General features: G+C 43.0%; 1 protein-coding gene across 2 annotated transcripts; it reads right to left on the reverse strand.

The window, feature by feature from the left end:
* Positions 1-1,993: 1,993 nt before the first annotated feature.
* On the reverse strand, positions 1,994-13,181 carry PRLHR (prolactin releasing hormone receptor). Of its 2 annotated transcripts, XR_015805202.1 has the most exons (4): positions 12,953-13,181; positions 11,580-12,840; positions 7,670-7,721; positions 1,994-6,708 (listed from the first exon to the last, which is right to left on the reverse strand). XR_015805202.1 is itself a non-coding variant. In XM_088169384.1 (3 exons), exon 2 carries the CDS (start codon positions 12,654-12,656, stop codon positions 11,622-11,624), a length of 1,035 nt encoding a protein of 344 aa, XP_088025510.1. In that variant the 5' UTR covers positions 12,657-12,840; positions 12,953-13,180; the 3' UTR covers positions 1,994-6,708; positions 11,580-11,621. The 2 variants fall into 2 exon arrangements, 1 of the variants encoding a protein (XP_088025510.1); XM_088169384.1 differs by lacking the exon at positions 7,670-7,721 and having other exon boundaries at positions 12,953-13,180.
* Between the last annotated feature and the right edge of the window lie 610 nt (positions 13,182-13,791).

Here is a 13,791-nt window from a genome sequence, read left to right on the forward strand (position 1 = left end):
TGTGCCCCACAGATTTGCATGGTGTGTGCAATGGGTTCCTTGAAGATGTGTGATTGCATCCAAAGGGTGAGGCAGACTTCAGTGGGGTGTGCTGGCAGGGAGAGAATTGCAGCATGGCTGGAAAGTCACACAATAGCATTAAAGTTCCCATTCTCTGTCCCAGGCTTCCCAGAGCCAGCAGCCAGCTGGCATGCCAGTGTTTGGTGGTGAGGCAGTGAGGGGCTTAGAATTAGGAGCTGTCCTGCATTGTCCTTCCTGCCCCAATGTGTCCTCCTTCTGCAGGTGTGGACCAGGCTGGGGAGGGACTTTGAACTGTCCTGAGGGCTGCAGACCTCAAAGCTGCTCTGTGCTGCCTGGCTGCAGCCCAAACAGCCTTGCTGTGGAGCTGGCACCAAGCCACAGTGCAGTCACAAATGTCACAGCACTCAGGACCTGCAAAAACCTCTGTGTGTTCCTTGAGCCCTCTCTCTGGTACATTCTATTCTGCAGATTTAGGTTTTTACTTAACATAAATCCTGTTGGATTTCACTTCTAGCTGTCCTTTTGACAGTAATGGACCATTAACCAACTGGAGATAAAACTGAAAGTGTAAATCCCTCTCCTTTAGGGAATTAGACAGCAGGTTTAGGATGCAGGGTATGAAAGGCAAGAGTTCACTGTAATCTCAGACAGGACCTGATTAACTGTCCCTGCCAGGAATGCCCACCTGGGCCAGGTGAGGAACAAGAAAGCAGAATTTGAGGTTTTCTGGTGCAGAACTGTTTGCATCTGCCAAGGGAAAGCCTTTAGTCCTGATGTTTGACCTTGTTTGCCAGGGTCTTCCCTGTAAGACAGTGAGGGGAGTCTGGGCTGCTAAGGAGTTATCTCCAGAGACTGATGCTGTCTCTGATTGGAAGTTTGGTGGTTTTATCTTTTTTTGAGACACGGTGAGATGAGAAGAGCCAGAGCTTTGCTCATGTCAGAGGTGAGGGAGGAAAAAGCACAAGGTGTCTCTGCCCCAGGGGAGCGGCCAGACTGCTCCCAGCCTGGCAGTGGGATGGGATGAGGCATCTCTGCAGGTTGGTGTGCACCGAGGCCAGTTCCCAGTCCTCTCCCGGGGGTCTCCAGTAATGTGGAAGGGCTCTGCTGTGTGTCTGGGAGTGTTTGCTGGTGACTCCCTTCACTAGACCTTGAGGTCAGCACCCACTGATTAAAAAAGTTAATTACCTTCTTCTTGCAGGAATGACTCTATTTTCAAGGTCTCCCAGGTCATTAATCAAGCATCTTCTTTTGAGAGCAGTTTTAATTAAAAGTAAGTCATCATTAGAGCCAGAGTGGCCAAGTCAGAGGGGGATGTCTTCAGAGCCCTCCCTGTGCTCTGCTGTGGTGAATGCAGTGGTTCATGTTTATGCAGCCCCCACCCTCCAGCCTTCCCCCCACTCCTGGTGGGTTGTGAGTATTCCTTTTTAAGTGTCAAGCTGAATTTTTAAACACTGTTTAAAATCTATAATTTATAGGCAAATCTTCAGAAGAGTTCAGTCATCTCTTGGTGCTGAGGGTGTCTGTCTGCAGCAGCCCCCACTGCTGTGCTTTGGGGCCAGACTGGAAGGATCGAGTGAAAAACCTAAAATGTCAAACTTCGTGGTCAAGGTTATATATCCTGTCTTTGCTTTAGTATCTTTTCCAGTTCTTTTAATGCTTTTATTACCACATCTCTCAAGTCCCCCTGGTCGTGTCCAGGAGGTGGCAGTGGAAGAGCATCCATCACTCCACAAACACGGGGAGCTCACGGTTCTCCAAGAGCAGAATCAAGGGCTGCTGGACATCACAGCACAGCAAACAGCTGCACTTTAGGGTGTTTTAAGAGGTACCTCCTGTCTGTGATGCCCCAAGTGCCAGAATCTGTGGCTCCATATTTAATAACCTGGAAATGTGTCAGGAAACTTGCTCACTTGAAAGCCAGGAGGAGAAAAGCTCTTCTGAGTGTGTAATTGGAAAGAATTGAATTTCAAGACAGTTTTAATTATTTTAATTACTCAAATGAGTAAAACATCTGCATATCAAATCCACTGCAACGGACTAAAAAACATACAGGATTCTCAGAGTAAAGCAAGCTGAACTGAATAGTGCCAACATCATATTTTAAGTTGATATTTGTTAATGAGCCTGTAGCCCCCTTTTTAACTGCCCTCATGCTGCTATAACTGCCTCCATGGAAATGCACAAGGAGATATTAAAGAAATGGAAAATTTCACACTGCCTGAGCACGATACATTTCAACCCAAAATACTGCAGAAAAATATGACAGAATTAATGTCAGAATAGCTCGGGGTTATCTTAGAGAAGTCACAGAAGCATCAGAAAACTGGGAGGAGCAAATATATTCCATTTCTAAGAATGGAAGGAAAAGACTAATCAGCTTACCTTCAACTACCAGAAAAATATTGGAAAGCACAAAATCTTTGTGAGCAATGAAAGAAAACTAGGCAATGAGGAAGAGTAAAATGGATTTTTCAACTGCAAATGCTCTCAGAACAAACTCAATTCTCTTTACAAATGGGCTCGGGGCCTGGACATAGAGGAAACAATAAACATCATCTAAAGTCACTGGATGAGCTTTGATACCTTCTCATTCAGAAGGGAGAAAAGTAATTAGTGCAGATTTGTCCCCTTGCTCAGGCAGGTTCCAGGTTTGCAAGCAGAGGATACATGACATGGTCTGGAGTTTATGTGGTCTTTACATGCCTGCTTTAGATGGCCAGGGCAAGAGGAAATAGGTGAGGTAATATCAATAGGAGCAAGAGACCCACTTGGAGCAAAAAAGGGGATAATAAATCCGTGGGAATTAAATCTGAAACATTTTTAGAAAGAATAGAACAAACTGTGGACAGCATTTTAGGACTGTGAGAAATGGGAGATTAAGCGGAATGTCAAATTCTTCATGCACTCACAAATATTTTTAATCCATTTTCATTAATTCTTTTCTGTATTTATTTTCCCAAGAGATTAGGAAAGACTTTTTTACTCAGTTTTAATAGGCTGCTTTATTAGTATCAGACACTTTAATCACTGCCTTGCATATGTGGGCTCTACTTGGCTTCATGTAATTGCATCTCCTGATGACACAACCTTGGGAAACTTGTTGTTTAATAAGCTGAAACATTCCCATCCACCCCAGCCTGCAGCAACACTGCCAGTGTTTGACAGGGGGGTCCTGTGTGTGTTTAAAGGCTCTGCCTGCTGGGCTGGGCACAACTGATGGTGGTGGAAGAGCACCACGGTCATCAGAGGGTGAGTTCTTGGGAAATGTGATGTAAGGGTTGCTGGGGGTAGGGAAAACAGGTTTTGTTTCTCTAATGAAGAAGGAATTAGTGAGAAAGCAGATGACTAGCAGGTTTCAGGGAAACAGGAATAATTTACAAGAATACTTTGATGAATAAAGACCCAGCCACTTTATCAAATGTGTTAATGCTGAATGCTGAAGGGAAACTGATATTAATTTCTTGTGAAGAGATGGTGCTTGATAAACCTACTAGCTCTAATTCAGAGTTTAGTTTTAGCTCTGTATTAGGATGATAATTACATGTATTTGTGCTCTGCCTCACGGGTTGTGCCACATGGACTCTGATCTCCCAGAGCTGTTTGGAGGAGATATCTCAGATCTTGGATTCTTCCTCTTACTGGAAGCTGTACAAAATGTGTGGAGGGAGGAACTGCTGCATCCTGAGGCCTTCTGATCTAGAGGGGAAAACAAAACAAAGTTTTTCTAATTCCCAAGAGGAAACTTGGGAATATTGTATAAGAAGAAACAGGTTGGAACTTCCCTTGTATTCTATTTTCCCTCAGCTAATGCAGTTTAGAGTAATCTATAGAGCTTGCCATTTTTGCAACTATTTTTAAATAGGTGAATTGTGAAACTCAGTGTAGCTCCACATTACCTTTTATCCACCTCATTAGAAAGCTGTACTGACACTTAATTTAATTTTCATTCACAGCTGTTAAAAATTCTTGTGTCAATCCAGCCTTCTCCAAACCCACCTTCCACCCTGCTTTTAAATATCTCATGTTAGAACTGGAAGAGAAAGTGCTTGCCTAATTATCTCAATTTTCAGCATTGTAAACTAAGCTGTTTGTTGAACATCATGTTGCAGATTCAGCTTGCCCAGCTAAATCATATTAGCACTAAAAATCCTGTGCATATTCTTCTTGCCCTCAAATCTTTTGTGCTTTTCAGTTTATTCAGCAAACCCATAATGGTTTAGAAAGCTACCAAATGTTCCACTTGGACAAAGGTTCTTCAATGTTGAACAAACATTAGAACATCTTCTCTTAAAAGTGACCTAATCCCCAGGAATCAAGGCATTTTAAGAACTATTTAATTTTTTATGTTGATCTATTATTCCCTTATGGAAGGAATGATTTGGGGGGTTTGGGTTAGGTGCTTGGGATTTTTGCTAGATAATAAATTTTGCATGTATGGAGAAGATATTTAACCTGGGGCTGCTGGTTACTGTACCACTTCTGGAAAGCAGATCTGAACTATACTCAAAAATCAGATTTAAATTTTTTTAGAGTGGGTGAATACAGGGGAGCTTAGACAGCATCCCAAGGCACTTGTTTGTACAATGCTGCAGGAGAGGTTTCACCCAAAACATTGAATGCAGATGTGCAGAATAAGCTCCTGTCTGGCCTGAACTAATTCACAGCCCCTGCTGAGAGTGTAAAGGGAAGATGTGACTTCAAATCCTGCATCTCTGAGTTTGGGTGCCTCATACCGAGCTGAAGGGAGATATCTCTGCATGAGAAATAATAGCCTGAAATTCAAGAGCCTTTCCTTAAATATATGGAGAGAGGGAAGAGGTATGTCTTCTCAGTCAATTGTTGAAACATAACTTTTCAGTCTTATGATGCCTTTATCCAGCCAATGATTTCAGGATCTGGGCAGTCTGGCATTTAATCCCCACTTCTTTTATCTCCTCCCCCAAGCCTAAATTTTCAGATATTACAGACATTTAGGCAGCATTTACAGGTGGGTAGTGCCATTCCAAAGTAATTAATGGGAATAGTTTCTTCATTTAGCAATAAACAAAAAATGTTAAGAACTATGAAATAATGCAAATCTTGTCAGACAGTGTCACAAGGTTTTTTGGGGGTCAGAACTTTTTGGAACAGTGCTTTCCACAGTGCCTTAAAAACAAAGAAACCCGTATTTTTGTCACTACAGCAAAACACAGATCTTCAATACCTTCCCTGCACTTTGTCTGTGATGCTGTCAGCACTTTGACAGGCAATGATTTGCTTTTCCTCTGTCCTCAGTCTGTGACAATTTTCCAAGAGGAGATAGTATCAAAGCAATCTAGAATTAGCTGTGACAAGTGACAATTGCATGGGTGGCACAAAAAGCTTTTACAAATAGACATTATTTTATACAACAGACATTAATACATATTTTAATGAAGAAGTTATTCACAATGATAATATTATTGACTTGTTAAGATTAAACAGGTCTGCCATATGCTGTCAAGTGCTTCAGATGGTTTCAAATTTACTTTTATTTTTTTAATCTATGCATATTGACAACAGATGTTGAATTTTAAAATTATTCAGTAATCGAGGGGAAATCATTCCAAAGCTGAGTGATAATTTTGTCATGTTAATGATTTGAAACACTTTGTATGCATTATATATTGGTTATTTAGCTCATAGCTAGATCTTGCACATGATATTTTAATTTTTATCATCTTATTTCCTCCAGAGTTTCCTCCAGTTGCTGAGGAGTGAATAGCTTGAACTCTTGCCTTGGAACTCCATCCCTAACCTTTCAAATATTTTTATTAACAAAACCCTTTCACAAGTGCATCTGCCCTCAATTCCTCTGCCTCTGGACTGTACAGAAATGGGATATGGACCCCACCTTAATGTTCCTGCTTTTGCCTGGCTTGCCCCTGTTGCACTGAGGGACTGAGGGGAGGGAAGAGAAATACCACGAAGCAAATACACCGAGCTGACAGCCACAAGTGAGGACCATGCTCTCCAGAAGGCTTGAGTGGCTCCCACACTGGTACAGGAACAGCCTCTGGTGATTAGAGATTTACCCTTTGGCTGGTTATTGTTAGCTTGAAGTTCAGAAATACTGTTTTTTCTTTCTTGCTTGCTCTGCCTCCACGAACCCAGGATGGGGCTGGTTCACAGCACAGTCTCCTTCCCACTCTCAAACACAGCAGGTCACAAACTCGAGCTGTGGGTGGTGGCAGCACCATGGCTCCCATGTCATTTGGTCTCACATTTTCACCTGTCTTGTGGGTGTGATGGAGTAAACAAACACATCTCCCTGTGGCTGAGAAGCTCTAGAAAGAGAAACACCTGGAGCTGATGAACCCCCCCAGAGCACATCTGCCTTGAGCTGAGCACATCACCCTGCTGGGGATGCTGCTGGGGAGAGCCTGAGCTGCACTGAGTGATCTTCCACACCCAGCACCAGCTTCTCACAAACCACAGCACTAAAACCACTCCTGCAGCTGTGAGCCACAAGCTGCCTTTCCAGCATGTTGTCTGGAAACCCAGAGCTGTGCTCAGCAGGAGAGGCAGATCCCATCTCCACGCTGCAAAGACACAAAATCTCTTTGCAGGCCTCTTGCTGCTGCCTGTCTCCAGTGCGTCATGGAAATGTAGAAATTGTAGGAAATGTACGTGTAGAGATTTTTGCCATCATCTCCTTCTCGATATTCCCTGCAGAAATTAAAAAAAAAAAAAAAAAAAAAAAAAAAAAAAAAAAAAAAAAAAAAAACCAAAAAGACAAAACAACACAGGAAAATTACAATGTGATAATTAACATAATCAAGGTGCAAAGGATGGAGAGCCCAATCAGTTACAAATAGAAAACAGTGATCCCAAATTGATTTCCAATGGGCTGGAGGCATGAATTGGGGAGCTCTTGAGTGTGTGCTTTATTATTTATATGGATTACTAGCTTCATTAACTTAATTTAACAAAGCAAGCTGTAGAAAGGGAAAGTCAATCCCATCTGCTTCTTGGTGAAGGGAGTAAATTTATAGATCCCAAAGGGACATAACTCCCAATGGGATGTATTTGAGCTTCATGCCCTTAACCTCTCATTTTTTGCCCTGTAGGGAGGCAGCCTGACTATCAATTAGTCCTGAATCATTTAGGTTGGAAAACACCTCTAAGATCATCAAGTCCCAGCACTGCCAAGCCCACCACTAAACCTTGTCCCCAGGTGCCACATCTACACATCTTTTAAGTCCCTCCAAGGATGGTGAGTCCATTATTGCCCTGGACAGGCTGTTCCAATACCTGACCAGCCATTTGGTGTAGAAAGTTTTCCTAATATCTGTTCCCTGTGTAATCCTGTGTGAGTTCCTAAAAGAGAGAGCACTTGGATGTCTTTTTCTTCCCCAGGGAGCAATAAGAAAATGCTGATATTCCTAATTTCAGGTGACAACAACCTTGAGGCTCCTGCTTCCACTGAGTAGCTTCAAGAGTCTGGGGGAAAATTTGGAACACCAGGGAGCAGAGAAAAAAATAGTATAAAATTTTATTGAAATCAGCCTGGGGAAGCCTGTCCCATCTGGTTATGTCACTACACAATAGGAAGAGACTTCAGACCTGCTCTTGAGACAGGGATTGTGATTTCCAAAGGAAAAGTCCCATTATAATATGGGATGGATACCTCAGATGCATCTGCAGCTCCTCTCTGAGACTTTCAGTGAAACATCTTGTTGCTGTGGAGGGAAATCAGGTGCAAAGGGTCAGAGTTAGTGATGGTTGTGACCCAAAATGAGGTCACTGAGCATAGGGAGAGGTATTTACTTGTAAATACAAAAGCCAGAGCTCCAAGTGTCAGGCCAGGCTAGCTTCAGATCCACACAGCAAATGGTTCAGTTCAGAGCCTGTGTCTTGCAGAGAGAGAGAGAAGAGGATATTTTTCATTTTAGAAAGCCCTTTTCCCTTTAGAAAACTCTTCTTTTCTTGCTTTCCATGAGGCAGAAATGTTTGCTTTGACCCTTGAGCAACATTTTCTCCAGTGTAAGGAAGAGGAATGTGATTATTTTTTTCTGAGAAAAGAAAAAGATACTGAGCAGCAAGAGGGGAAGGCTGAAGGGAAAAGTTTGTACTACATTTCTTAATGCAGAAATGGCCAAGATGGCAGTGGCTTTACCACCAGCATGCTGGTTTTGTCCCTACTCTCTTCTCATCTGGTGGGGAGATGGATTCATGTATTATACAGTTCTCTCTGGTGTCACATTTTTTTCCCCAACTGCAGGTGCATCATTTTCAGCTTCTATCACCTTAGACAACTAATTATAACTCACCATTGCCACCTCAACAAGCAAAATTTGCTCAATTAAAACTGAATAGAGCACTTGTTGTTCATCAGGTATGAAAAACGCCAGCTTTCCTCAGTCTATCATCCAGCTGTGAAACCTTCCCCTGCTCCTGTGAGTAAGCAGGAGCTGCTTTTGCCCACCCCAATAAACTGCCATTCCCCAAACATGGTGCAAATATAACTCTGAGTTTTCTTCAGCCAAGAACCAGGAAAACGTATTTAAAGCAACGCATTGCACAGACAAGTTAGTCTTTGGCAACTGATCTGAGCAGACATCCCTGAGGTGGGGGAAAGATCAACCCTACCTGACCCTAACTGAGGTTTTATTGTTTTCCTTTGGCTGCCTGATTTCAACTTCAGTGAGCTTTGGTCACTTTCTAATCTCATTCCTGATGAAACACTCAATTCTCTATGTGTTTCATGAGTACATTGCTTTTTAATGCCAGCCCCACTCTTGACCACAGGGAGTAGTTTATGCTTGATCAAGCACTAGTGTAGTTTATCAAGTTTTGAACTGAGTTACTCTACAAAATAGAAGCATGGCATGATTTCTTAAAATGCAATTAAAAAATATACCATCAAAAATGCCTCAGTGATGAGCCCTGGTCCTTCCAAGAACCACAGCAGTTCCCTGCAGAGGGCTGGAGATTAGCAAACACGTTTCACATGACAGCTCCCAATATATTTATTTGCATAACTGGATTACAGAATTGCATCAACGTGCCTCTAAATCTTATTATTGCTTATTATTCTGGATATCAGACAAAGCAATAATTAAATTGGGCAGAGATTCTTGGGGCTCATTTAACAGAATTGAGGCTCAGTGAATGTGGCTGTGCTTTGTTCTCTGCCCTATGGAATGCCCAGACCCCAAGCTCAGGACTGGACCTCCTTTGTGCAGGGAAAGCCTGGAAAAATAGCATTACAGGACCACTGAGGTGGACCAAGGGGGCTGTGAAAGAGAGAGAAGGAGCTTCAGGAGCTCACAGCTGGGGAATGCAGATCATTTCAGGGTGCATCTGAAAACCTGCTTATGAGGAGGGCCTGAAACAAGGGCAGGCTTTGAGCTTTCTGCTGCAAATTCACATCCTGACAGAATCAAGGCATGTACAGATTAAACCAGCACTTGGATGAGGATGCCAGCTGTGCTGGGCATCTCCAGGAGCTGCCAGACCTTGGCACTGCTCTAACAGCAGCTCCAGAGGCAGCTGGAAGTGAGATATTCCCAATGAATCCGTCACTGTGGGAACAATCTTGGCACTGAACAGCCTTCATTTCTGTCTCAAGGAAAACCAAATAGAGAGAGAAATCCTTGTTTGCTTCATGCAGCTCACTGCAGTCACCATCTCCAGTCATCATCATTCAAGAGAACACGAATGGCAAATGAGGGATAAAATATGGTGTGTTAGGAAGAAAAGATCCCAGGACTGCTGTGGTTAAGAAAGTCTGGGAAGACTCCACTGGAGTTTGGATCCCTCTGGGTGACAGCACTGTCTATATTTAGTGCAGGAGGCTGGAGACATTCTGAGCCACTTCAATGTCAATTAACCATTACAAACTGAAAAATTAGCCGTTTGAATTGACTTAATTCCACAGACGAAAAATCTCTAAAAATCAGGATTTTTTGTTGTTTGAAGCTGCTTTTGACATTGTTGTTTCATTTTTGTTGCTCTCTTGGTGTCCTGCTCTCTGTACTCTTTAAAAGAGTCCTGAAAATGAGTTTGAAAAGCTTTTAAATTTAGGTTGGTTTGTTTGGAAGTGGGCTTTTTGCCTTTTCAAAGTGACCAATTATTCCAGTAACTTCCTATATTGAGCTTCAAGGAAAAGTCATTTCCTGAAATTCAGCAAAAGGAAAACATTCTTCAGAAGGTCACTCAAATCTTTAACCTGAGGTAAGTAAGGCAGACACACATAATCACAGAGTGAAAGCAAGTAGTGCCCAATTTAAACAGACCTTCTTCATTCAGTGCCTCTGTAATCAGATTTTAATGTCCTCATTACCAGCAGTAGAACAACTTGAAATTGTAGGAAGTTCATGAAATGAGATTTCAAATGTTTTCCCAACATTTTTCTCAGGGTGTGCATACGGATCTGGATCTAATTTTACTGAAATACAATGAGCAAAATTATTTTCACAGATTCAAGTAAGATTACATTTACAAACTAAAGCAACCAAATCTCCCTCCCCTCATGTCCATTTGCACTGTCCCCAGCAGAGACATCTCTGGCCATGTACAGGTATGGTCAGAGAGATGCCCTTGCTGACCATGGCCAAAACTGCCCCTGGATTGTGCTGTTTTTTGGCTGATGTCAGTTCAGTACCAGGAAGTTTGTCATGCTATTCCAGATTCCAGCTGAGCAGGATGGGGGAAACCTCTCAGAACCAATATCTGTTGTCAGAACTTTGCCCTGTACACTTAACTGTTATACCAGATATTTTCAGGGAGGAGGAAACTAGAAACCACTGGGTTGATTATAGCTTCTAACTCCCTTTGAGAGGTGAATGTCAAAGGAAATTGTTTCTTCCCAAAAGACTCCTCCAAAGGAGAGGGACTGCCCCTCCTGTTTGGCAGCTCTTTCTTTGGCCATGCAATGATCATGCTCGGCTCAATATCCACGGCCCCTTCAGCCTTCTGTCTCTTAGGGCACCTCCAGAAGGGCAGTGCCAAAGCCTCTGGCTCTCTCTGAACATCAGAGCTGATGGCAGCATTGCCACATGTCAAAATCAGTTCCTCAAGGAATAAATAGAATTCACCTTGGCACTGACAAGGTTGTGAGGACAGCAGAGCTGACTTGCAGTAGGGTCAGTGAATTGGGGCTGCATGAGGCAATGGCCCAAACTCAAAAAGGACCACAGAAATGTTGTGAGTCCTTTACCATAGAGCCTGTGCTGAGGAATGGACTCTGGGTAGACACACAGATTTAATTTTTATCCAATCCAAAACACTCCCTCTTTGAGATATTTAGGTTTCATATCCATCCTTGCTTCTCTTTGTCTCCAAACTCATCTCTGTACTGACAATAACATCCAAAACAGATAGGAAGGATCCCTGTATCTTATTGTGTTTACATCTCCTTGGCTTCTAACTCCAATCAAAGAAATAAAGATATTTTTGAGGCATGACAGCTGTCTGTCATTCTCCATTAGAAGTGGAGGTGCAGGGAAAGATGCACATGGGACTTGTATTGTTATAATTGAGCCCTAAGGGCAAATGTCAGGAATGAGGACTAATTAAAAGTGGAAAAGACTTACAATGTTAATGAACAAAAGAGGTGCACTCCCACCAGCTCTCATTTACAGCACCACACTGGCCATAATGCAGTTTGTAGCAGGTCCAATTTTCTTCTTCCTCCAGGCAAACATTTTTTTCAGCTCTCCCCTGAAGCTGTCATGGAGCCAGGCATAGAGGAAGGCATTGGTACAAGCAGACATCATGGCAAACCAGTGGCACAGCAGCTGGATGAAGTTGAAGTACTGCTTGTCAATCAAGCTGATGTCGATGTCCTTTATCATGTTGAAGATGTGCAGGGGCAGCCAACAGACTCCAAAGGCAGCCACCACTAAGACCAGCAAGCGGAAAGTCTTTCTCCTCCTGGCACGGTCCCACTCAGCTTGGCCCTGGGTGACATTGCCTGGGACTACACGGTTCTTCAGCTTGACTGAGATCCTCAGGTAGGACAGGGAGATGACAGCCAAAGGCAATACATAGGTGATGATGAGGGTGCTGTAGGCGTAAGCCAAGCGATCTCTTTTCATGTGGAACCAAAACTCCTCACAGATGGAGAAGTCCAGCTCCGGGAATTCTGCGTGGTAGGTGTGGACCAAGGCTGGGGCAGCCAAAGTGCAGCTCAGCAGCCAAATAGCAGCCAGGATGTAAGCACAGATAGGGATGGTGAGCCTCCTGCGGAATGGGTACACCGTGGCACAGTACCTGTCCACAGCTATGACAGTCAGGGTGAAGACAGACACAAACACCGTGACAGGTTGCATCAGGAAAACAAAGTAGCACATGAAGCGCCCGTAAACCCATCCCCGGGGCTCAAAGGCATAGGCCAGGGTCAGGGGCACACAGGTTGCACACATGAGCATGTCTGAGAAAGCCAGATTGCCTACCAGAAAGTTGGTGACATTGTGCATTTTTTTTGTCTTGCAGATGACATAAATGAGGAGGTAATTCCCAATGACACCAATAAAAACCACCAGCGAGTAGCAGGGGATGATGAGTGGCTTGAAGGACTGAACAAACTGGAGCCCTGAGAATAAATTGCTGGTGTTGCTGTGAATCGCAGAGAGGAAGCTTTGGGAGGTTAAATTGTCCGAATTCATCATTTTCCTCCTTCTGTTGTCTGCCGTCAGCTGAGCGAAGTAGTTAGCACTGCGCTGCTCCCGCACTCAATCAGTGGATAATGAATGGATTACTGCATGGCCAGAGGGTACCACATGGATAGTAAACAAGCAGCCGTAAATGCAAAAGGTGAACTTGTAATCCTTGAGAGGCAGCTTTCAGCAATTCCTAAGAAAAATCAAATACAACCAATTTCCATTCAAGTTCTCCTGTATTTACCATTAAATCTAGCTTTTGACAGCATGCCACTTAATAAACATTTAATGCAGTGAGTACTTACTGCTGGGGGGTTTAAATCCCATATGATTTTTCTGTGGATGCCAAGAAGTGCCCTAGATGTCTGTCTTCTGCAAATCCAGGAGCGTGTGTGTGTGTGTGTGTGTGTCAGAGAAAGAGAGAGAGACAGAGAGAGAGAGAGAGAGAGAGAATATATGAGTGAGAAAGAGGGCGATGCGCATTTACAAGCTAAGTGGAGATCACTGTTTTTAAACAGTCTTCACTACTAGGTCATGACAGATTTGTGTGCAAGCTTTTATCCCCATTGGCTGCCCTGGGTATTACGTTGCTCTTTGTGTGTTTTTTACTGATAGTAATTAGTTCTAGAATATCCTTTCAAAAATTCCCCTCTCCTTCCAGTGCATCTATAATTGCCCCTCAACGCTAAAAATCAATTTGCTTTCATTAACATGAGCCTGCACAGTATCTAATCCCAGATTCGCTTTGCCAGAGCCCCCAGAGCGTCCAAAAATACTACCTGTAATTTTGTTGCTATAATGTAACTGTAAAATAGAATTTTAATCACATGCTGAAGGCAAATAAATGTTTATGCCACTAGAGGGTCTCAGCTATGTACCTGTGAATGAAGTTAGGATTAGAAATGTGAATTTAGCTTGTAGCACAAAGGTTCTTATTTTACTTAAATTTATTTTCCACTGGTGCTGCAATGTTTGCTCACCCACTATGACTATTTTCAGTAGGATTTACACATCTTTAAAAGTAAACAAACATGTGAGCATCTCAAAGGAAATATTAGCATTCAAATAGGTCAGATGTAAGAGTTTACCTGCAGAGAACTACAGCAAACTGCTAATATTGCGACTACCCAAAAATATTTGGGGT

Source organism: Sturnus vulgaris, chromosome 8 (genome assembly GCF_052056855.1).
Source record: "Sturnus vulgaris isolate bStuVul1 chromosome 8, bStuVul1.hap1, whole genome shotgun sequence".
Taxonomy (NCBI): Eukaryota; Metazoa; Chordata; class Aves; order Passeriformes; family Sturnidae; genus Sturnus; species Sturnus vulgaris.